Here is a 26,410-nt window from a genome sequence, read left to right as displayed (position 1 = left end):
AGGGACCAACTATATGACCTCTATATTTCGTAAGGGTGTATGGACCAGGGTAGTCTTTATGAAGCAACCCTTTTAATGACAGCTGTATTGTACTTCAAGGCCTAGATAAGGCAGGATAGCAACAGTTTACACAGAAATAAGGCTCTGTATACAGATCAGCTTTCACTCCCTGGTTTATGTGAAGGACTGGTTCTCCATCCCATCCGGGAGTCTGTATTAGTCTACTGACACTTTTCTGACCATTAATACTTATTCATTGCAGCACACACACCCGGTTGTACAACCAATACAGACAAGAAGTGTGTGTCTCCTATTTGTTAGTCCCCAGGATAATTGTTAAAAATTAAAATTAAATATAAAAAACCTATAAACCCATTTTTTTTCTCTAAGTGCATGCTGCCCATTCATTTAAGCTGCTCTGGGTAGTTTAATATGTGGACATGCCCTCTAATGTTTAAAATGATAAAATATTAAGAAGGAAACCAATCTCAAACAACATTTCTGCTGCAAAATACTTTGCTAATTGGGTACATTAGCCCCTAAATGAGGTTACTTATTGTACCTAAGACCGTCACGGAAGTATGGAAATAATTCAGTGAGCAATATGGTGTTAACTTGCTATTCACTTCCTGTACAGTTCACGCTCCTTTATATTTTTTTTAATGGATTTATTTAGAATCTCTTGAACCATATCTCTCACTGTTATTAGAAAATGCAAGTGCAGTCGGCAAGCTGAACTTTATTATTTATCACCAAGTATAATGCTTACAGCATTCAGTATATATTAGAACGAAATATTCTCATCCTATATTTCCCTCTTAATAGCAGGATTACTGCTTCCTGCTTTTGGTATAAAGAATGTGTTAATTTATTATAAATGTATTTATTTTTACTAAATCACATGTACTGTGTGAACAGATGTTTAAAGCTCGCACAGAGATGCAGATTTATTTTAGTTTTGTATTTGTAAACTCATCACAAATGGAGCTAATTTTTCCGGTGTCCTTAGCAAAATTATTACATTTATTTGTTCTATAACTGCACAACACAGAAAAATTAACTGAAAAGAAGAAATTAATCCTATATGTTCAACCTCATTATTAGGTTTCCCATATTTTGCCATTGTATTGATATTTTAACTGAGCAATGTATTAAATATTTGTAGCTTTTTGTTTCTTTTTTATTTGATCTTTCATTTCTTTGTAAAATTCCTTTTACTTAGATAAACTTGTAATATTGGGGTCACATTTAAATATCTTTAATGTTTAATGTATGATTAGAATACGATTTATAAGATATGAAGGCCTAGTAATATTTAATATTCTGTTCAAACGCTTCCAAGATTGCACAGGGAAAAACAAAAGGTCAAAATTAAGGAAAATGTGATTAAATTACATTTCTTTATAAATCAAAGTAAAGATGAAAAAAGTCTTAGCAAACGAAATAATTTGTATCTTGTTTGCACATTGTTCAGAAAGTTGAAAGGAGATCTACCAGGAATTGATATCAGGCACTTAAGTGTACATTAAACATGTATCAACCCTTTTTTTACAGTCTTACTTCTATGCTCAGATATGATCGCCTGAAGTTCCAGGCCTAAACCCTGAGGCTGTACTACTATTAGATGTGATCCAAAATTTTTCTTTTGCTGCAGTGTAGTCATAAAAAATGAATTCAAATCACCATTCGCATTTGCACACATATTTACCACTATTTATAGGGGTTTTCCCATCAGAGACATTTATGACATATCCACAGGATATGTCATGATTGTCAGGTAGATGCGGGTCCCAGTTCTGGGACCCACACCTATCTCTAGAATGCGGTCCACTAAACCCCATTCTAGCTTTTTGTGCTCACACTGACTCCCAGCCACTTACTGATTACATGGTCGGGAGTTACGGAAACAGCGTAACTCGATGAGCTACACTGTTTCCGTAACTCCCATAGAACTGCATAGTAGTTACGGAAACAGCATAGCTTGCATGCTTCTTTAACTGCCATTCACTACTATGGGAGTTACGGAAACAACGTAGCTCAGCATAAGCACTAAAAGCTAGAACGGGGTTTAGGGGGCCCCGTTCTAGAGATAGGTGTGGGTCCCAGAGGTGGGACCCGCATCTATCTGACATTTATGACATATCCTGTGGGTATGTCATAAATGTCCCTTATAAGAAAACCACTTTGTCTGGTAGCAAGTACATATTGATGTAGATGGTGAGTTGAATCCACAATATGTTGTCATCAGGATCTCTCAGTAGTGCATCCTAAGGCTTTGGGCCTGTAACATGGAATTGGGGGGGGGGGGGGCAGGTAATACCCCACCCACAGGAAATATGAAGACACAGAAGAATGGCAGGCAGACACACTGTTTGAAGGCAGCAACTAAAAGTCTATGTAAACCTTTGCATACATTTTTATTTTTTTTAACTGGTTCCCGACCGCTGGCTGTGTTTTTACGGCCAGCGGTCAGGGTCCTTAAAACCCGAGCCATAGACTTTTTACCCCTCGGGTTTTAACTTGAGTGTCAGTGACTGCCGGGGACCCTGAGGAGAAGATAGAAGCAGCTTTCGTTGCTTCTGTCTTCTCCGATGTCTTTTACACAGCGCTCAATGAACGCTGTGTATAGCAATAGAGGCAGCGGCCGCGCCGCTGTCTCTATTCCTCCCGGTGTTCATGTGACTGGTACTAGACCCAGCACAGCCCTATTAGTGACAATCGTCACTATGAGAGGGCTGATTTCCCCTGTAACAGGGGCTGCTGTGCAGTTCCAGTTACAGTGGAAAAGTATGGTGTAAAAGAAAGAAAAAAAATATATAAAGTTCCCCAAATGTCTTTTTTGACCTTTGAGGGACAGACCATAGTAATAAAAAAATAGCAAAGTGCAAAAAAAAAATGAATAATAAATACACATAAAATACCTACCCCAAAAAAACGTTCCCCTCCCGCCAATCATTGTTGTAACGCTAGCGCTGACCCAATTACCCTAATATAGACATGCAATATATTAAAATTTACTGTAGACAATGACGATCACAAATAAAAGGTCTATTTTAGGGTAAAACTATGTTATTACCAAAAAAAAAATAGCTGAAACGTAAAAAAGTTTATTTTTTAACTATTATTTTCAAACTTTAAGAATAAAAATTATAAAATAGCAAAAAGGAGGTGTATAAAAACGATACAAAAAGAAACCTGCATTGTCTACGGAAAAAAACATCGCAAAAATCACGTCGTTAGCCCAACAAATAAAAAAGTTATAGCCATTTAACTAACACGTACTAAAAAGCGCTAAATAGTGTCTGGTCCTGAAGGCTCAAAGTAGCCCGGTCCTGAACTGGTTTTAAACAACTTTGTAATTGGTTTTTATTAAAAAGATAACAAAAAACTTTTTGAGATACAGCTCCTATCTATCCTGGATACATGGAAGCTGTATCTTTTGCTCAGAATCCATTGCGTCTGCAGGACAGATGACTTCGGTAACAGCGGGCCCGGTGTATCTCTGACACGCAGGATCCAGCCGTTATCAATTACATGTGGATCCTGAGTAGGAATAGAATGGTTCTCTCACACCGCATATTACCTCCTAAGGTCTCTGTTACTCTCTTGTGGTGGCCTTCTGCAGCCAATCAGTCGTAGCTTACTCCTTGCGACTCCTGCTCAGGATCACGGCATTCAGCCTCCATCTGTCTGTCACTCAATTAGGTCAAGCTGGCTCCTTACACTACCATGGCCAGACCGAATTCAACTCGCAATGTCTCTGGCCCACTCCTGGCTTATTCCGCTGCATCAATGCTTGGGACTCGGTCACTGCCTTTACCACAGTCATACGCCCAACAGCATTTGGCGCCTTACTGTTGTAAACTACGGTTGGCCCCGTCTCCTAAATGTGCGAGCATGGCGTACTCACGCCTCACGTTCCACTAACTCTAGAGTTCAACTTCAAGGGACCTGCAATCTTAGTAATGGCGTTTCGGGCCGCACCTCAACGCCCCAAGGGAGCACCACCACAGCTTGCCAACAACAGCATCTTTAGCAACTTTAGGACCTGCACAGCCCTGTCATGTGACCACTGGAACCTGAAACATAAACCTCTGTTACTTATCTACACATGGCCTGGCCCACCATATGCTTAAGCATCCGTATTTGCCAAGAAGTTTCTGAGGCACATAATTTGTTATAGGGGGCACTTTTACAGGATTGTACCTTCAAGTGTTTAGCATAGTCAGTAAATTTTAAAAGTGGTTTTCAGAATTGCATACTGTTTCTCCTGGTAAGTTCAATTCAAATGATGTTTCCCCTGAAATGTATACACACAGTAATGCAATCAGCATCCTCATATTAATACAGCATTTCATCTGCCCACCTAGCACATAGTTATAGTAATCATATACAAACAGAACTACATCACATGTATATAAGTATTAAATGGAGACTAGGGAACCGACTCTAAATGCATCCATTATGATCCAGTCTTGACCCTGAGCAACAGGCACAATTCTCCATAGAGCTGCCCATAGGCATGTGCCTCTTGTGCCTAACTGAAACATGAATTATGTCTGTCTGTTTCACATTTCCTTAACAATGGCATTCAAGGGCTGATGCAGCAGTTCTGCCATTAGTTGCAAACATGGGATATCTAAACGTTGTCATGATCTGTGCATATAGGGGTTGCGGTTGGCAATAAAAATGTCAGTACCGTTCAAGTTTAAAGTTCACACTTGGTTTTATTGAAGTCCAATAAAAAAAACAAGTGCTTATCCAGCCTATAAGACTTGCAGCATATAGCTAAAACAAACACCTGGCCCATCTGAGCACTAACTAAACAGCAGGTTTACTCACTTATAGTAAACCATGAGTACAATGTTCCTTGGATCAGACTTTCCACACTATCCTTGTGAGGATTCCCAGGCTCTGACACTGGACTGCATTCCTAAATAGCCCAATGAGAACACCTACAGGGCCGCCATCAGGGGGGTATTAGGGGTACTACTGTAGGGGGCCCGGCCAAACGTAATTGAAAGGGGGGCCCGGCAACTGCCGCGACTTGCCTTTGGTAGAAAAAAACAGGCCCCTGCAATGGGGCCTGTTCTTTTCACCAAAACAATGTCGTGAGCTGCGGGCCCCCCTCTCGTAAAACACCGACGTGAGCTGCGGGCCCCCCTCTCGTAAACACCACCCGCTTGCGCACGCGCGCTGGACCGCAAACGCGCACCCGCACGCGCTCGACCGCACAAGCGCGCACGCACGAAGGTCCGCAGGCGCGCGCCCGCGCGCGAACGAGCGGGTATGCCGGCGCGCAACCTGCTCGTGCCCGCACCACAAGAACATGCCCGAACATCCCCGGCGCACAGACTACTTACCTGCTGGCCCGCCTCCGCCTCCTCCTTCTCCGCCTCCTCCTTCTCCGCCTCCTCCTCCTCCGTCTCCACCTCCGCCTCCCTCAAGAGCGTAGCTACGTAAGGAGAGGGGGAGGAGTCCAGTTGTTGCGCGGCGGCAGGAGTTCGTCGATCAATTTTCTGGAGCCTGGAGGTGAAGGACGACATCTGGACCGAAGACATCGCCTGACGAGGACTGGAGTGGGAGCATCTCTTCTGACACAGTGAGTAAAGTGTCTCAAAGTGCTGTTCACACAGAGTAATTTGCAGGCAGAAAAAAAAGATTTCGACCTGCCCACACTATCTTGCCGCGTTTTTTTGCTGCGTTTTTTGCCCGCGGCGATTGAGGACAGCAGACAAAAAACGCAGCGAAAAATGCATTTTCTGCCTCCCATTGATTTCGATGGGAGGTCAGAGGCAGAACCGCGGCAAGAAAGGACGTGCTGCTTTTTCTTTTTTCCGCGACTGGCTCCCATTGATTTCAGATTAAATCAATGGGAGGCGGTTTTGGAAGTTTTTTGGTGCTGATTCTGACGCAGTGTGCGAGTCAATATCACGGCACAAAAACTCTGTGAACTGGGCCTTATTGTTAGGGCTTATTCAGACGAACATGTAATACATCCGTGCAACGTGCGTGATTTTCACTCGCCTCGCACGGACCTATGTTATTCTATGGGGCCGTGCAGACTGTCAGTGATTTTCATGCACCTCGCACGGACCTATGTTACTCTACGGGGCTGTGCAGACTGTCAGTGATTTTCATGCAGCGTGTGTCCGTGTGTCCGCTGCGTAAAACTCACGACATGTCCTATATTTGGGCATTGTTCGCGCATCACGTACCCATTGAAGTCAATGGGTGCGTGAAAATCATGCCCAGCACTTCCGCAGCAGTATAAACTATGAATGAAAACAGAAAAGCACCGCGTGCTACAAACAGAGTGTCATAATGATGGCGGCTGCGCGAAAATCACGCAGCCACGCATCATACGCTGCTGCCACACGGAGCTGTTATGGACCTTTTGCATGCACAAAACGCCACGTTTTTTGCGCGCGCAAAAAGCACACGCTCGTGTGACTCCGGCCTTAGGGTAGGAACACACTAGGCATGAACACTGCGGATTTTATGTAACATTTTATTGTGGAAAATCCGCAGCGTATTACATCCACACGCTGCAAAAAAAAAGTGACCTGCAGTGTGGCTTTTTAAGCCGCAGCATGTCCATTTATTCTGTGGGATCGCTGCTCCTTTGTTGCGGAAATGCTGCGGTTCTGCCGCAAAAATCACAAATGAGAAAAAAAAGGGTACTTTTTTAAATTAATAAAAAAGTTTCGACTTACCCCGGCCGTAGTCCTGGTGACGCGATCCTCTATTCTTAGCGCAGCTCGGCCTCCTGTCATGACGTTTCATCCCATGTGACTGCTGCAGCAGTCACATGGTCTACAGCGTCATCCCAGGAGGCGGGGCTACGTTCAGAAGAGAGAGACGCGTCACCTAAACTACGGCTAGACAAAAATCTAGGCCTGGAAAACAAAATTTCTTGGATTCCTTTTCTCACCCATAGCCAGCCAGGTGAGAAATACACTCCCTCCAGTACTTTCCCAGCCACAGGCTTACAACGTTAAAGCTCATGTTCACACATGGTGGGTTTTCAGAAGATTTGCTGCTGGAATATATTACTGCACCGTACAGATGAATGTACAGTGTACAAGTGAATGGAAATGTATGAATCCTCATTGCAATTATAAGCTTCTTGATATCACATGTCAGGAAACTGGATTAGGACACGTTCTTAACCCCTTAGTGACCAGCCCATTTTAGGCTTTAATGACCAAGCTATTTTATTCGTTTTTCTATAGTCGCATTCAAAGAGCTATAACGTTCTTATTTTTACGTCTACACAGCTGTATGAGGACTTGTTTTTTGCGGGATTAGTTGTGCTTTTTAATAGCACCATTTTTGAGTACATATAATTTTTATATTAACTTTTGTTAACCTTTTTGGGGGGGGGATTATAAAAAAAAACTGAAATTCCGCCATTGTTCTATGCGTTTTAAAATTGACGCCGTTCACTATGCGACGTAAATAACATGTTACCTTTATTCTATGGGTCGGTACGATTACGGCGATACCACATATGTGGAGGTTTTTTTATGTTTTACGACTTTTGCACAATAAAAACACTTTTGAACTAAAATTATTTGTTTTTGCATCGTCGCTTTCCAAGAGCCGTAATTTTTTTATTTTTCCATCAATGTAGTGATTTTTTGGGCTTGTTTTCTGCGGGACAAGACGTAGTTTTGAATGGTACTGTTTTGGGGTACATGGGACTTATTAATTCATTTTTATTATGACTTTTTTGGGGGGCAATGGAAAAAAATTGCAATTTCGCCATAGTTTTTTGCGTTTTTTTTTTACGGTGTTAACTTTACGGTTTAAATTACATATTAACTTTATTAATGGAGTCATTACGGTCGCGGCGATACCACATATGTGTACTTTTTTTTTACACTTTTTTATGGAAAAAAATGGTTTTATTTATTTTTTTACTGTACTTTTTATTAATAATCTTTATTTCACTTTGATGACTAATTTTATTAGTCCCACTAGCGGACTTTACTGTGCGATGTTCCGATCGCTGCTATAATGCTCTGGTATACTTCGTATACCAGAGCATTATTGCCTGTCAGTGTAAATCTGACAGGCAATCTGTTAGGACGTGCCTCCGGCGCGTCCTAACAGGCATATGTCCAGGGCAGACCTGGGGGCTTTTATCAGTCCCCCGGCTGCCATGACACCCCATCGGAGACCCGCGATTGCATTCGCGGGCCGCCGATGGGTGACAGAGGGAGCGCACTCCCTCTGTAAACAAAGTTAAATGCCGCGGTCGCTATTGACGGCGGCATTTAACGGGTTAAACGGCCGCGATCGAAGTAAACTTCGATCGCGGGCGTTGGAGCAGGAGCTCAGCTGTCATCAGACAGCAGAGCCCCGGCTCCTGCCTGCACGGGAGACCCGTGCAGGACTTAGACTAGGCTGACGTGAAAAGGCGTCAGCCTAGCCTAAAGCCCATTAGTGAATCACGTAAAAAGGCGTATTAGTGGTCACTAAGGGGTTAAACTTTTCCTTAAAAACACCCAAAACGAAACATTTTATTAGCACATACAGCTCGTTGAATGTGGACATACAGTATGAAGGAGCCTTATGCACCGGATGTGGAAGTTTATTCAAAATACATTTTTCTGGGTTATTTTATGATGAATAAATACCACTGTACGTGCTCTAGTGTTCCGAAGTATTAATGTTGTTCAGGTTTTTTTTAACTCAGTTTGTTTCCTAGTGTATTTTAACATCTCTGCACGGAATCAATGGAAGTTTTAGTTGTTTATCAATGCTTTTTTCACTTTCCTCTTCCATTATGCAAATGTATGAGAAACTGTCTTACTGCCACTGTGACATGTGGGTTACCTTGCCCCAAGCTAATCTGAGAGCTGGCACCCTAAGGCAGGGGCATAGCTAGGGGGCTAAGGGAACAGCATGCTACTACTTCCTCAAGATTTCATAGCCATCCAAAGAAGCTGTATGTAGATGGTGCCCTGCTTGACATGCACGATCACAGCTATTTTAAAAAAATTCTACAGTATTCACTGATTATTCTAAATGAATGGCGTATTTAGCTGGGGCCACATGAATAAAGATGCATGTTTTAATGAAAATTGCACACCAGGATTAAATGCATTGCAGAAAAGAAGAACAATGTTAAATTACTCATAGAAAATGTCTCACTTGAACGTGTGTTCTAGCAAATTAGTGACACTGATGTTTACTAAAAGGGCAATTTTAGAGCTGTCTGTCTGTTCACTATGCAGCATGTCGGCCGCCGCGCTTACAATGCTCAGCAACACAATGAACAAAAGCCAGGCATGATCCTAGAAATCCGCTCTAACACGTAAACCAAGCCTGTCATTTTGCTTTAATACCCTCTAATATCTGTGAGCGAGGAAAAATCACAGGTATGTGCTGGTGCTAATTAAAAAAAAAAGTATAAAATTAGCACCTTGCAATTATTGTAGTAAAAGCTGCAAATGTATGAAATTATATACTCAATGTGTCTTATAATTGAAAGGTTTCTAGTAAAAAGGAAACATTTATGGGGGGCTTAATGCATTTTATCTATCTATCTATCTATCTATCTATCTATCTATCTATCTATCTATCTATCTATCTATCTATCTATCTATCTATCACGTCTTAAACCTATATATATATCTATCTACTGCATATATTTATCTAGGAAGGCTAGCATGGAAAAAAAGTTAAATGATTCACTGATTTCCTTTGCCTTTAAATGAGAACTGCCACTAAGGCCTAATGTACACGACCGTTGTCGTTCATCAGGCCGCAACCTATGTATCCTAGTGTCCGTATTTGAGTCTGTAATGCCTCCTAGTTCCTTCCGTTGCAACTGTCCTGTATGTTCGTATATTACGGCCATGTTTCTTCCGTGTCATCCTTATTTCCAGGCATTTCTTAGCAACGTATCCACAAAATGCGGACAGCACATGGATGGTTTCTATGTGATGTCCGCTATTTTTGTAAACCCATAGACTTGAAAGACGGCACAGGTCCGCAAAAATGGACAGGGATAGGATATGTTCTGTAAGGGCCTGTTCACATGAACGTTTGCTTTCCGTTCCGGGGTTCCGTCTGAGGTTTCCGCCGGGTGAACCCTGCAACAGAAAGTGAAAGTGAAACCACAGATTCCATTTCAGTCACCATTGATATCAATGGTGACGGAAACATCGCTAATGGTTTCCGTTTGTCACCAACCCTGGAACGGAAAGCAAACGGTGATGTGAACAGGCCCTGATTTGCGAAACAGTGCAAAAAATCTGCAAAAATCACTGATGTGTGTATAGCCCCGTAGAAAGGAATGAGTCAGTCTGCTATCCGCAAAAAATGTGGATACCACTCTGAAAAAAAACATAGTCTTATAATCTCTGTATATAGCAGGATCAAGCATTTGTCATGTCATCAATAATTGACACAAACTCCAATGCCCGCATTGCCTGTAAAAGCTGTTACTATAGTTCTGTGTGCGGTTTACCATATCATTGTGGACTATGATGTCTAGTCTTTAGTGTCTGTCTAACTATATATTCATCTTGTTATTAGGACCTTGAGTTTGATAAAATAATACCACAGGCCTGATTTGTTTTTGACCAAGTTGTTTTTTTTAAATTAAGGTTATTAGTCGCATGATCCATAGATTGTAAATCACAATATGAATAGCCATTGCCTAGACCAACCATATGATGTCATATCATTACTCAATCTTGCACCTCCGCACTATAAAATGATATGGGGTGGAGTAAGGGCATGGGATCATTTGTTCACTGAGAAGAATTTCATATCAAACATTACAAACAAGTGTAGTCATATTGGTTGTCATTTTGGATGCAACCGGTCATATAGACATCCCAATAATTCAGTATCAGTCCTATCATCTGATCTGGCCATTTTCACATATAGACGTAATACTCGCATGGAAAACTGTGTTCCTATAATACTAATATTTTATTCTTTACTATAATGGGGATTTCCAAACTAGTAACAGTTTAGATTGAGTGTATCAGAACCTTTATTAGCAGTTCAAATGTTGGCCAGATACAGTGGATTGATCATCTTGTCCATTTACTCATAAGTGATTGACAGACATTGGCAATCTGGTTATAGCTAAAACCGCTACATGAAATCCTAGTCATTAGTAACATGAGGCAATGTTGCTTAATTTTAATTTAGTTATTACACAGTTATGAAGTCTATAGAGCTACTGTTATAAGCAAAACGCAAAAGCAAATATAAAGCTGTGTATGTAGCTGTGGAGCAAATAGGACTTACAGTTGTGTGAAGATGGCAAACCCTTTGACCCATGTGAATTGATGCATTGCCTTTATGTTTAATGTCATTAATACAATGTTACATGTTCCTTGACTCTATTCTTCTCTATATTGTTTATTTGTACAGTAGCAACTTAGCTCATCGCTATTACCTGGCAACTGATCCTGTAACAGGAGATCTGTATGTGTCTGATGCAAACACCCGCAAAATATACCATCCCAAGTCACTTACGGGAGCGAAAGATTTGATGAAGAATGCAGAAGTGATTGCTGGCACAGGGGAGCAGTGCACCCCTTTTGATGAGGCGCGGTGCGGAGAAGGGGGAAAGGCTGTAGAAGCAACACTTACTACTCCGAAAGGTTAGTAGCTTTAATACTGCTGTATCGTGTTGTATTTTGGCATCAAATATATTCTATCAATTGTTATACCGAAAAAACATGAATTTCTTAAGTAAAAAAAATCTGTATAGTCAAGTGTATCCATATATTCTGCAAAAAGTAATGTCACCTTTTATATTAGAATTAGTTTACAGCAGAGGCATAGCATAAAGCTCCAGGATCCCAGTTCAAATACTCTACCTTGTCCCATTTCTTGACTTAATGTGATGTCAACTGTTCACCTCCTTACAGAAAGGTCTAGTTAGCATGAGTATACCATTGTGCAATATCCATGATACCGTAGCTGTAGGGAGTGTAGAGATTGCAGTTGCATCTTGGACCTCGTGACTGAGGGGGGCCCAAAGGCAGATAACAAGACAACCTTGCTTTAAAGAGAGGGCCATTGGGACTCTTTTTAGTATAACTTGGACATGCAAAAAGTGGACAGTGGTGACATGTTCTGACATCTCATATCTCAATGTCATGTCAGAAGATGTGAAAAAGTAAACATACCCTTTAAGCCATTTATGATGCATGATCTTCGTGAATTAAAAGTGCATCCCGCTGATATCTGCTCTGATATTGACCTAGTTTGTTGAGATATTTTGTACTTGTGAGGGGTACTGCCTATCCCGGTAATCCCATGCAACATGAACTGAATTTTTGGAGATATGTGTTTGATAAACATCAGAAAAGAGAGCTCATACCTGTGTATTGAAAGGAAACTCGAGATTAGTGAATGTGAAGTATGACAAATAGGGCTTCTGTTCTGAAGGGCTCTACTAAGTATACTGATGAAGATGGTTCTGTGGAGAAGATCCAAACTAAAATGTAAAATGTGCCAAATAATAACTGTGTTTGATACAAAGTCCCCAGATTTATTTATTTATTTTTTCTTTAGCTCCACATCCCTCTTTCTAGTATATCGTATATATTGCCGTTACTAATAATTCTGGACATTATTAAAACATGAAATGGCAACTTCTCTACAGTGGTGTTCATTAAAGATTTTTGGTTCTTTTTTATACGAGGAATTTGCTGTCAGCATGTGGCTCATATAATTGACGTCTAAGAGATTTTTGATGGTTCTGGACATAAAGGACATTTTGTTAGAGAAAACTAATGTAAAAATGAATGGCTGAGCTGTTGTTTCCCGTAAAACAAGGAAAGCTGTGTATGCCGATTTAATATTTGATGTGAAAAATTTCTAAAAGTGTTACCGGTTTTCTAATTATATCAAATCTTTTCCCCATTGATAGACTTATTTTGTGTGTACTCATAGGTACAAAAAGTAACATTTTTTTTAGAAAAAGTTTGTTGATGGTGGTGTTAATTATATATTTATTGAAAACGTTTTTTGATTTCCAATATAAACGTATGGATAAGGACACAATCGTATAAACAGTATGAGTTAAACACATACAATGGAACATTATGCATTAACATTGAAAACACTCCATAGGGGACCCAATATCATAAGAGAAAATGTTAACTTGGTACCATAAAGCCCTAGGAGGGGGATTACAAATAGGTTTCTAAGTCACTGAATGATGTCACGAGTTTCTAGGCATTCTATTAACTGTTAAGTCACTATACGTCTTGGATTAACTTAGAAGTACAGTTAAGTTTAAAAAAAAATGTGACCACTGTGGCCAATCACTGGCCACAGCAGGCATAAGTGACAGTTATGTCATGGTGATCGCATAGCCACAGTAGCTGTGTGTGTGCGATCAACAGCTGCAGCCGGCTGCAACGGCCGGGATCAGAGCAACTGATCCCGGCTATTTAACCACTCAGACGCTGCGGTCAATAGTTTCTGCAGCATCTAGGTGGTTAGAAAGAGGGAGAAAGCTCCCTTTGTCACCCCATCGATACGCCTAGAAATGTCGATGGGTTGCATTGGCAGCCAGGGGCCTTACAAAGACCTTTTTTTTGGTCTATGAAATGTTTTACTGTTGTGCAATAGTACTTAAAAAAATACATATTTGGCATAGATATGGTATAGATACATACAAACCCATAGAATGAAGGAAACACATTATTTATGCCACACGTTAAACAGCGTAAATGTTGAATTTTTTTCCCATTTCCCCACAAATAAGTTGATCCATAAGTTATATATGCCCCAAATACAATGCAAGCAAGCCCTCTTACAGCTACATCGACGAAAAAATACAAAAAAGTTATGACTCTCCGAATGTGGCAAAGTAAAAACAAAAAAATGTGGTCTTTAACGCCAAAACTGGCTCGGTCATTAAGAAGTTCAGCTATTTCTTAGTTGTATCTGTCTCTTAAAAATGTGGGGACAAAAATATGTCTGCCAGTACTGCTTCTACAAAAGTTGCCATCCAGCTTTCCCTAAAGTCACCACTCAGCTTATGTGACATTTACCTTAGAATATTTCTTCTACACATACTTAACCTTATCTCATGTTTTAACCCTTGTGCTTGGCAGTAATATTTTTGGCAACAGATAAGGAAATGGTTAATTGTAACTAGTGATCTCTGTTATATGTGGTTCTGAGCTATTCTCTCCTTCCATAAAGGAATTGCTGTGGATAAAAATGGATTAATCTACTTTGTGGATGGAAAGGTCATCAGAAAAGTAGATCAAAATGGAATCATATCAACATTACTTGGATCAAATGACCTGACCTCAGCACGGCCTCTGACCTGTGACACAAGCATGCATATCAGCGAGGTACTACACGGACTATTACAATGATGAAGCCATTAATGCATTGTCTCCTTTATACTATATATACTGTATACTATACACATTTTGCAATCAAATGATTGTACAGTGAGCAACTCAGTATCACTATCACTCCACATTTATATATTTTGTGTTTAATTATTATGCCAGGCTCATGCGAATCTTTTGTCTAGTAGATATCGTTATTTTGTCTTCTAATAATGTAAATGTCTTAAGAATGAAATCTACTAATTCAAGATCTTATAGACATGATGAAATGCCCCGTCTGCACTATTATAGTATAGTAGAAAAATATATATAAAGTGTCCATATATATATATATATATATATATATATATGCAGTAATTACGGAAAGGTACTAAAATATTTCCCAACTAATTGAGCTGTAGTACTAAAATCAGGATGATTTAGATGGGCGGTGGTTATTGTGATGGGGAGGGAGTTCAATAGCTTACATATTTCAGCGAATGAGACTTTGCATATTGTTTTGTTGCAAAAAACACTTTTTATAACACTTGTCACTTTGCATTCTACAGGTAAGATTAGAATGGCCCACAGATTTGGCCATTAATCCAATGGACAACTCTATATATGTTCTGGACAATAACGTGGTATTACAAATCACTGAAAATCGGCAAGTCCGCATTGCTGCAGGGAGGCCAATGTATTGCCAAGTACCAGGTATTGAATACTCTGTAGGAAAATTTGCAGTTCAAGCAATACTAGAATCTGCCACGGCTATATCAGTATCCTACAGTGGAGTGCTGTACGTTACAGAAACTGATGAAAAGAAGGTAAATCGGATTCGACAGGTTACTACTGATGGGGAGATTTCGTTAGTCGCTGGTATACCATCGGAGTGTGACTGTAAAAATGATGCCAACTGTGACTGCTATCAAAATGGAGATGGCTATGCAAAAGATGCCAAACTAAGTGCCCCATCATCGCTTGCTGCCTCCCCAGATGGAACATTATACATTGCAGATCTGGGCAATATTAGAATCCGTGCTGTCTCCAAAAACAAACCTGTGCTTAGTTCAATTAATTATTATGAAGTTGCATCCCCAACTGATCAAGAACTTTATATTTTTGATGTCAATGGCACCCATCAGTTCACAATGAGCTTAATAACTGGAGATTATTTATATAACTTCAGCTACAGCAATGAAAATGACATAACAGCAGTGACTGACAGCAATGGAAACACCCTCCGCATCAGAAGAGACCCAAACCGCATGCCAGTGAGAATTGTGGCACCTGACAATCAAGTGATCTGGTTGACAATTGGTACCAATGGCTGTTTGAAGAGCATGACTGCCCAAGGGCAAGAGTTGGTATTATTTACCTACCATGGCAATAGTGGTCTCCTTGCAACAAAAAGTGATGAAACTGGATGGACAACCTTCTTTGAGTGAGTAACTAGTAATATTTCTTTACTTCATTATTATTATTATTATTATTATTATTAAGCACCCTTCCATTATATTTATAGACATGTACCCATTACTCTATGATCAGCGCAATGAGGTATTGTCATCGAAACTTGTTCTATTTACATCAGTATTGGAAATATCCATTCTTTTTTATATTTTATATGGAAATACGTGAAGAAATTCAAACTAGAGATTTGCAGTGGCTTTACTTCATTTCTTCTCCTGAGATTAAAGTGGCTTTAGGAAATATGCCCAGAGCTATTTCGACAGAACACTACATGGTGTAGTCACCAACACCACAATAGCACCAAAAACACCACAGCAATGTATTAAAATTGCTTAACAGAATAGTGTGACAGGGATAATCCTGCTTTAAAAATACACAGAAACCTACACTATTTAATTAGAGAAATATTACATGCGTGCTCTGCCATTTACCCACTCTTTATACGCTATGTAAACCTTTGTACACTTTTATTTTTTAATAAAACAATGTATCCTGGATACATAGAAGCTGTATCTTGCTCTCTGAGCCGAATCCGTCAGGTCAGCAGAACTGCCGGAAGCCGGATCCACCTGTTATCAATCACATCAAAGTTATGAACTTAGATATGATCAATAACAGCTGGGTCCTGCATGTCTCAGACACGCAGGACACGCTGTCACCGAAGCAGTCAGTCCCGCTGACCTGACGGATTCGAATTTGAGTGCACAATACAGCTTCTATGTATCCACGATACATAGAAGCTATATCTCAAAAAGTAAAACATTGTGTTAATAAAAAGCAATTACAAAGTTGCTTAAAACACGATAATAGATTGTTTTATTAAAATAAAAAAAGTGTTCAAAGGTTTACATAGACTTTAAGAGCAAAAAATCATGGTCAGAGACAGGATTGGTGTGTCATAAATCAATACTCATTTTCTATGGATAGTTATTGTTGTGGCTTCACCAATATATAAGTTTCAAAAAACAGGTTTTCTTCCTTCCTAATTAGACAAAAATGATTCTCTTTCTAGCGTAACAGTACTTAATCAATAAAATAATGACTCAATAATGGCATCAAACAGCAAGATGGGAGAAATCAACGGCGCCTTTTTAAATGATAATTTACTACTTTATCTCTATCGGATTTTCAAAGCAGAAAAAGTGACTCCATCCATGAAAATGACATAATTAGAAATAGCAGGGGGTTACGTAAACACATATGGCATTATAAACTGGAGTGGAATTGATTTTTGTTATTCAGTGTCTGCTTTCTTTACTATCAATAATAAGAAAGATGGAATTCCTTAATGACTGATACCTTTTACAAAACTAATAAAGGTGTTTTTTTTTTGTTATATTCATTATTTTTATTCGCTTTTCTTAAAAGAAAAATTCAAGACAAAGCAAACACACATATTAGATGAAAGGAAAAATATAGTTTAGTGAACCACACTAAAAATGTATTTAAATGTTTCCATAGCTAAATGGAGCCATTTATTTTGTGTGGAGAGAAAATTTAGCGCCTCACATCTTTGTGACGTTATCAGGTTTCTTATAGATTACTGACTGATTTTTGTGGCCTATTTCAGCATACAAAATGTTTCAGCCTGAAAATGAGGATGATTATTGCATGTAGATCATTATGACATGTAAAAGAGATGTCCACCTCACCCCCCCCCCCCCCCAGTATTGATCTCTTGGCTCTTTGGCCCAGGTGCAACCGCAAGCTCTGCACTCCTAGGGCATGCCCACACGTGGCGGATTTCCTCCGCAACTGTCCGCATCAATGCCGCACAGAATCTACGTTGCAGATTCTGCGGCGGATCTGCCCAAAATGTGCAGTAAATTGATGCGGACTAGCTGCTGCGGACTGCGGTAAAAGTGCTTCCCTTCTCTCTATCAGTGCAGGATAGAGAGAAGGGACAGCACTTTCCCTAGTGAAAGTAAACTAATTTCATACTTACCGGCCGTTGTCTTGGTAGCGCGTCCCTCTTTCGGCATCCAGCCCGACCTCCCTGGATGACGCGGCAGTCCATGTGACCGCTGCAGCCTGTGATTGGCTGCAGCCGTCACTTAGACTGAATTGTCATCCTGGGAAGCCGGACTGGAGACAGAAGCAGGGAGTTCTCGGTAAGTATGAACTTCTATTTTTTTGACAGGTTGCTGTATATTGAGATCGGTAGTCACTGTCCAGGGTGCAGAAACAGTTACTGCCGATCGCTTAACTCTTTCAGCACCCTGGACAGTGACTATTTACTGACGTCTCCTAGCAACGCTCCCGTAATTACGGGAGCCCCATTAACTTCCTCAGTCTGGCTGTAGACCTAGAAATACATAGGTCCAGCCAGAATGAAGAAATGTAATGTCAAAAAAGCAAGACGCATCCGCAGCACACATAACATGTGCATGACAGCTGCGGACTTCATTGCGGAAATTAGAATCTCCATTGAAGTCAATGGAGAAATTCCGCCATGAGTCCGCAACCAGTCCGCCACAACTCCGCAACATCCATTGCATGCTGCGGACACCAAATTCCGCACCGCAGCCTATGCTCCGCAGCGGAATTTTCAGCCTCGTCTAAGCGAACCCTACTAAATAGAAGTGGAAGTCAATGGAGAAACGGCTCCGCTGCGGATTAACACTGCGGAGTGTCCGCAGCGGAATTCAAGAGCAATTCCGCCACGTGTGGCTTTGCCCCTATAGTTACGCCTCTGCCCAACCATCCACCCACACATTGAAGGTCATTTGCCTCAGTATTTGTAGATACCTGATAATCTCCTTTAATTCACTGATGGTTTAGTTGCGTATAGTTTATAATAGGTCTATTCTAAATGTAAAGGAAATCACCTCAACATGTACTGACTTCTTGGTGGGCCTGTGCTGGGCTTGTGCTTATTTACAGCAGCCAATCAGAAAAAACAGCTTCAGTGTAAAGTATAGGGAGGAGCTGAGTAGAAGGCTGAGTCTGTAGTGAAACAGGTTTCATTCCAGAATACACAAGACTCTTATTAGACAATACGGCTCAGCTGGAATCAGAGATAATGTTGTGCTAAACTAAAAAGAAGTTACACAGCCAAAACATTAAGAGAGGGATATAGTCTGCGGATGAGTTGACTTATAAAGAGGATGCTTGACAAAGACCCAATAAGGGTTGAAACGTTGCAGTTTTTTATGCTTGGTGAATAAACCTACACTTCTTTGGATACCTGAGTGCTGCAGTCTTTCTTCTTATTACTGTGTATAAGTTGTTCCGTTGGAACTGGGACATTTACGCTGCTTGCACCATCGCTGGCTGGGATTGTCTACCTTGTTCCCCTCGGAGAAAGAATTTGATTGTGCTGCTGATCTCTCTATAAAGAGGACCTGCCACCTCTCCTATCATGTCTGTTTAAGTAATAATTGCATTCCCCATAAAATAAAGAATTCTGGAGCATCTTTTCTTAAAACTGTGTGCTATTCCTCTGTTATTCCTCCTGGAAATATATTGAATAAATTGAAAACTGGGTGTTATCATTTCCATTGTCAATGGAGTGTGTCCCTACATTCTCTGATACTGTGCAGTCAGTGTGACGGTGTCGGGACACACCCTATTGACAAGGGGAGTTGTCAATTTATTCATATGTTTCCTGGAGGAAAAACAGAGGAATGGCACAATGTACAGAACAAAGAAAAGATGCTTTAGATTTATAATTTGTGGGAAATACAAGTATTTACTAAAACTGAGTTGTAGTTCCTCTTGAAAAATGAGAAAGCGAAAATTTATAATAATCACAGAGATTATCATGGCAATCCGCACTATATGGTGTTATGCCTCATATACCACACTCCCAATTTAATTATTAGAAATTTTTTTGTAGGTATAAAATCGGTATAAAATAAATGTTACTAAACATTGTGCCATTGTAACGCTCTAAATAGTGGAATAAATGACATATAATGAACAGACAGATCATATATTTGTCAGTCATTCTACAATTCTAGAACAAATAAATTAATACCATTCTCTCCTGACAATACAAGCGGAAACATTTACTATATTTATATAAAGTGACATTGGTCTTCCAGTCAAGGAAATTTTGAAATTCTTCACACTATGAATTGCACGTAAATGTGAGGCTAAGGCCACCATGAATTAAAGGGAATGTGTTGCCAGAAAAACATGTTTTTTTAAAAAAAATTAAACATATAGTGTGTGGGTGATTAAACATGGTTCAAATTTTTTTTATTTTTTTCACGAGTCAGGAAATAGTCAGGAAATATTATAAATTAATTCTAATTTATAATACTACCCATTTTTGGTCACTAGATGGAGCTATTCCCAAAATTGCAGCATTGCAAAAATGGGTTAAAAGCCCTCGCTCTAGTGAGCTCTCAGCATCCCCCCCTCCTTTATCCTGGCTAGTGCCGGGATAAACGAGGGGTTTGAACGGTGTAACCTCCTACGCTGTGTGTCGCCATTTTTTGAGCTAACACACAGCGTAGTAGGTTTACATACAGTAGTAAACACACACAAACACGAACATACATTGAAATCTCTTACCTGCTCCTGCCGCCGCGGCTCCCTCCGGCCCGTCCGCTCCGTTTGCTGCCGCTGGTCCAAGTGCACAAATCCGGAAGCCGCGACCGGAAGTAGTAATATTACTGTCCGGCCGCGACTTCCGGTCCACAGGAAAATGGCGCCGGACGGCGCCAAATTCGAATTGGACTGTGTGGGAGCGGCGCATGCGCAGTTCCCACACAGACGCCGTACACTGAAGTCAATGGGACGGGAGCCGTTCGCAGTCCCTATGGGACTGTGGCTGCCGTATTCCATGTCTGTATGTGTCGTTAATCGACACAGACAGAAATGGAACAAAAAATGGCAGCCCCCATAGGGAAGAAAAAGTATAAAAATAAGAAAAAGTAAAACACAAACACACAAATGAATATAAACGTTTTTAATAAAGCACTAACATCTTTAACATATAAAAAAATAATTTGTGATGACACTGTTCCTTTAAAGCCGTATCAGTCTCTGACTATTACCGATAAAAGAAATGCAGCCTTGAGAAATAACCTTGATTAAAAAAAAGTTGTAAAACTCCAAAGTTAAACAATAAGGAGCATATTGATGTGTCCCTTATGCATATCCTCTACCAGGCCAAACTAGATATGGCTTTCCAAAGGGGAGTATTGAAGCGCCAATAAAAAGCCCGTTATACCGGTTGTGTAGAGACAGATTGGTCAATGAGGGCCTCCTCAAAGGTGTAGATAAAAAGGATATGAAAAAGCCTGGATATCATGACATTCAAGGTTTTGTTATATGTTTTACTCTTTTCAAAAATGTTAGATAGACCCGTTGACATTTTTATACATGGAACTAAGGCATTACTACATGTTCCTGGCTTTTTCCAATTGGAACGATCACTTCTTATAATCACATCACATTACAATTTAAATATCCATGTTCAATGCAATTTTTTTTAAATCTGTTTCTAAAATGCTTCACAAATGCTAATACTTGCAGGGATGTAAAGGGGTGTTTCACTAAGGATACAAGACTGAAGCAGTAACGCTAACCCCGTCTTAGTCATTCAAAACTACTCGTGTCATATATCAAAGCGACATTACACAACTAAAAATGAAAGGAGTTAAGAATTAATGAATTTTTGTCTTAATTGTAATTTTTGGCCCTTATATTGGAAGAACCTAAAATAACCCAGTCCCGAAGAGGTTAAAATGATTTTCCAAGGAAAGACTTTTATGGCATATCCGGTGGAGTCAGACCATCTCCAAACATTTTCGTATGTCTCATAGATATTAATGGAGAGTAACTTCAGACTTGGACATAAAAGTTTGTTGTGTGAAAACGGGAAACCCCCTTTGGATACCTTCAGCATTATTTATACCCAGATCTATTGAAATTAGTTTCTCATCAGAAGATTCTGAATCTTGGAAGCCTCTGACCGGCGCCAATGGGATTTGATGAACTGATGGAGAACCTGACTACCAGACCTACACGGGCAATCTCTTGCAACATGTCTCAATGACATGTAAGAATAATAAAAAACAAAGCAAAATTGTTCATTGCATAACATGCATCATTGTACGTACTCACCAGAAATGATCGATAACATCACATTTAAATTTTTTTTTATCAGTCTGCATCTTTTAGGCATGCAATACATTCCAAATCTGAGAAAACAAAGAACAAAGTCCAAGAACAAAGCACTCAAATACATGAAAAGTTGACTTAAAGTATTTATTCTAAAAACTGCATCCTCTTTGAGCAACTGTGATTTCCATTTGCATGGGTGACATCGTAGGTTCTGCTATGGCCCATATTAAATGTGTGGCTAGCTAAGGCATTCAGCAGTGTAATTGTCCTACTTTGTCATGTAGGCATAATAGGAAGGACTCATGACCTTGACCTGCTGCTTTAATAAGTGAAGCAATGTAATATTGGGTAGCCTGAATTCACTCTTTCCTATTACCTTGTAAAGCTGTCACATTTCTGCAATGTGTTACAAAAAAGGAGCTAAAAGAAAATCTTAACACATCTCTTAAATAAGATTACAAGAATAATTCCACCTTTCTATTACTGGTGATGGGGCCAGTGCTGTTAATATTATTATTATTATTATTATTATTATTATTATTAATAATGAAAATAATTGCTGAATATATTTGATATTTTACAGCATGTAAAGTTGTTGTTATTTTATAGTTTGGTTTGTTATTCTGCATTATATGTTCTGGTCTGATTTAATTTATTTACGATATTATGAACCTGCATTCAATCCAACAAATACAGTCAGGATACATATAGTAACTAGGTAGACATACATAATTGCTTCACACTCTCTAGTAGTCAGGAGATACTTTAACTGACCTACTATAAGGGCATGCCCAGAGGTGGCGGAATTCTTCCGCAACTAGCCGCATCAATGCCGCACAGAATCTGCGTTGCAGATTCTGTTGCGGATCTGCCCAAAATGGGCAATAAATTGATGCGGACTAGCCGTTGGGTATTGAGGTGAAAAAATTCCCTTCTCTCTATCAGTGCAGGATAGAGAGAAGGGACAGCACTTTCCCTAGTGAAAGTAAACGAATTTCATACTTACCGGCCGTTGTCTTGGTGACGCGTCCCTCTTTCGGCATCCAGCCCGACCTCCCTGGATGACGCGGCAGTCCATGTGACCGCTGCAGCCTGTGATTGGCTGCAGCCGTCAATTAGACTGAAACGTCATCCTGGGAAACCGGACTGGAGGAAGAAGCAGGGAGTAAGTAGGAACTTCTATTTTTTTTACAGGTTGATGTATATTGTGATTGGAAGTCACTGTCCAGGGTGCTGAAACAGTTACTGCCGATCGCTTAACTCTTTCAGCACCCTGGACAGTGACTATTTACTGACGTCGCCTAGCAACGCTCCCGTAATTACGGGTGCACACACGTAGTCACCCGTAATTATGGGTGCACACACGTAGTCACCCGTAATTATGGGTGCACACACGTAGTCACCCGTGATTACGGGAGCCCCATTGACTTCCTCAGTCTGGCTGTAGACCTAGAAATACATAGGTCCAGCCAGAATGAAGAAATGTCATGTTAAAAAAACAATACGCTCCGCAGCACACATAACATCTACATTACATCTGCGGACTTCATTGCAGAACTTAAAATCTCCATTGAAGTCAATGAAGAAATTCCGCAATGAGTCCGCAAACAGTCCGCCACACGTCCACAACAACCATTGTATGCTGCGGACACCAAATTCCGCACCGCAGCCTATGGTCCGCAGCGGAATTGTCCGCAACATGCAAACGAACCCAACCACAAAGCTGTGGAGGGCAATGGAGAAACGGGTCCTCTGCGGATTTCCGCTGCGGAGTGTCCGCAGCAGAATTCCAGAGCAAATCCGCTACGTGTGGCCATGCCCTAAAAGAGCTTTACTGGAGAGTTTTCTATCGTTGTACAGTTACTTAAAGAGGCTCTGTCACCAGATTATCAAATCCCTATCTCCTATTGCATGTGATCGGCGCTGCAATGTAGATAACAGTAACGTTTTTTTTTTTGTTTTTTAAAACGATCATTTTTGGCCAAGTTATGAGCAATTTTATATTTATGCAAATGAGCCTTTCTAATGGACAACTGGGCGTGTTATCTGTTATTTCCAACTGGGCGTGTATTGTGTTTTTATCAACTGGGCGTGTTTACTTCTTTCACTGCACAATCACACTGTGCTGTGGATCATGCTGGGCTGGAACAATGAGAAGTGTAGGACACTGATTAGTCACTGATTGGTCAGCCTCATACACTCCCCTGTACAACACCCAGTTGGTAAAAAGTAAAAACGCCCAGTTGTCTATTGAGAAACTAATTTGCATAAATCTAAACTAGCTCCTAACTTGCTCAAAAATGATCATTTTTCAAAATAAAAACCACTGCGGTTATCTACATTACAGCACCAATCACATTATGATGTGGTGACAGAGCCTCTTTAAGCCTCTGGACTATTCCCTCTCCTGGCAGCAACTCAGCGTCAGTTTAAAACTTTTGTCAGGAGACCTGGTCAGCAGCTTTTTTGAAGGTATCCTTTAAGCACTGCCAGCTTGGGTCTTTGCAGACATGTCATGTGAGTATAGGGTGCATACCATGAAAAAAGCTTCCTATGATCCATCCCTGATTTTACTAATTGTACACTGCAGCCATTCTGCTGTCTGGTACAAGACAGAAGCTGAATGTGGTTTAGTGTGGTCGGTTTGCCAGGCAAAACCATAACTTTTAGTGGTGGCCAAATCCAGTCCTTAAAGAGGCTCCGTCACCACATTATAAGTGCACTATCTTTTACATAATGTGATCGGCGCTGTAATGTAGATTACAGCAGTGCTTTTTATTTAGAAAAACTATCAATTTTGACGGAGTTATGACCTATTTTAGATTTATGCTAATGACGTTAAAAAAAAACAACCCTTCCCCAATTTTTTCCCTATTGAAATGTTAAAAAAAATAATTAACATAACTGGTATCACCGTGTCCGTAAAAGTTTGAACTATTACAATGTAATGGTATTTAACCCGCACGGTGAAGACTGTAAAAAAAAAATATTCAAATGCCCAAATTGCTGTTTTTTGTTCACATTAGCTCCCCCAAAAAAATGTGATAAAAAAGTCGCCAAATGGTACCAGTAAAAACGACAGCTTGCCTCGCACACAATAAGCCATTACACCGCTAAATCGACAGAAAATTTTTAAAGTTATGGCTTTCAGAATGTGGCAACACCATTTTTTTTATTGTTTTAAGAAATATTTTTTCTTTAATAAAGTGGTAAAACATTAAAAAAAACATATAAATTTGGTAATTGTATCTCTGTAATTGTATCCACCCATAGAATAAAGTTAACATGCAGTTTTTGTTGCACGTAGCACAATGTACATTGAAAACATACAAAACCCAAAAAACAAAGGTGAAATCGCTGTTTTTTGCCCATTTCACCCCACAAATATTTTTTTTTTCACTTTCTCAATATACAGATGTAGCTGTCTTAATCTTGACTTTTAACGCATTAAATATACAGTGGCAAGATCCTTTATCTTGACTTTTTCAATGACTTTTCAATGGCTTTTCTTATGTGATATCACGCTGCAGCAAGTTATCACACTCAAGATAAAGATGGCTACATCCGTATTATATGGCACATTAAATAACGCATTGAAAAACGACAACTCGTCCTGCAAAAATCAAGCCCAAATACAGCTATGTCAACGGATAATTAGAAAAGTTATGGCTTCTGGAAGGTGGGGAGGAAAAAACAAAAGATTTAAATCTGAAAATTGACTGCGTCTCCAATGGATTAAAGGATCTTAATGCAAACCCTATACTTTTGCTCACCCCTGTTGTCATACATTGTCATATTTCTTGGTGCTGTTTTTCTCTAAAAATTTAATTAGTCTTTTGTACATTGTTTAATTAAGAATCATTACATTACCTTGATATGTGCCACCATATTGCCAATTGCTGCTCTTTTTGTAGGGTACAGGGGAATTTCGGCTGCATGGCTAAAGATTACAATTGAGACTACTCCATGTCTTATTGTTAAGTTACTGTTGCCAGGGCTGTATTTTTATCCCCATCTAGCTGTTATTTTATTAATAGGATTTCCACTATGACTCATGAACATGACTTTATTATAGATCTGTGTGGTATCTATCTGTAATATGGCATATATATAATTCTATGGACCTATAGTGTTAGGAAACTAGCCAAGCTTCTGGGTGTCCCTGGTTTGAGATGCAGAACCAAGCTCATTTCTCTGTCTGCAACCTATCAGGGCCAAGAGTGGAGTATTTGAATCTGTTCAGTTTTTTCATTGTTGCTTGTGATTTTCCTGTGTATGCATGTGTCTGATCAAGCTCCTGGTTACACCCTGAATCCCCTTGACTATTTGGACTCTTTGAATTGGACCTCGGCTTTGTCTTTGGATTTATCCTCTGCTAACTGATTTGGACATTCTGCTCTCGGCTGGTTTTGACCTCTGCAACTCTTGGTATTCTTCTATTTTGCGATTTGGACTTTTAGTATCTCCTGGCTTTCAACTCTGCTTGTTGATTATCCCTCTGGCTTGTCTGGTTATCTGTTCTG

At 40.0% G+C, this 26,410-nt stretch overlaps 1 protein-coding gene across 18 annotated transcripts in view; it reads left to right on the top strand.

Moving 5' to 3' along the window:
- Positions 1-26,410, top strand: part of TENM3 (teneurin transmembrane protein 3) — a 1,030,160-nt gene that overhangs the window by 978,834 nt on the left and 24,916 nt on the right. For all 18 annotated transcript variants that reach the window (XM_075860221.1, XM_075860218.1, XM_075860216.1 and 15 more), the window contains 3 exons: positions 11,404-11,636; positions 14,200-14,354; positions 14,906-15,780. In XM_075860221.1, the coding sequence (XP_075716336.1) occupies positions 11,404-11,636; positions 14,200-14,354; positions 14,906-15,780 (1,263 nt within the window). The remainder of the gene's footprint in view (positions 1-11,403; positions 11,637-14,199; positions 14,355-14,905; positions 15,781-26,410) is intronic.

This window comes from Rhinoderma darwinii, chromosome 1 (genome assembly GCF_050947455.1).
Source record: "Rhinoderma darwinii isolate aRhiDar2 chromosome 1, aRhiDar2.hap1, whole genome shotgun sequence".
Taxonomy (NCBI): domain Eukaryota; kingdom Metazoa; phylum Chordata; class Amphibia; order Anura; family Rhinodermatidae; genus Rhinoderma; species Rhinoderma darwinii.
Note: the sequence above shows the minus strand (reverse complement) of the source record. Positions and strands in the feature narration are given on the sequence as shown.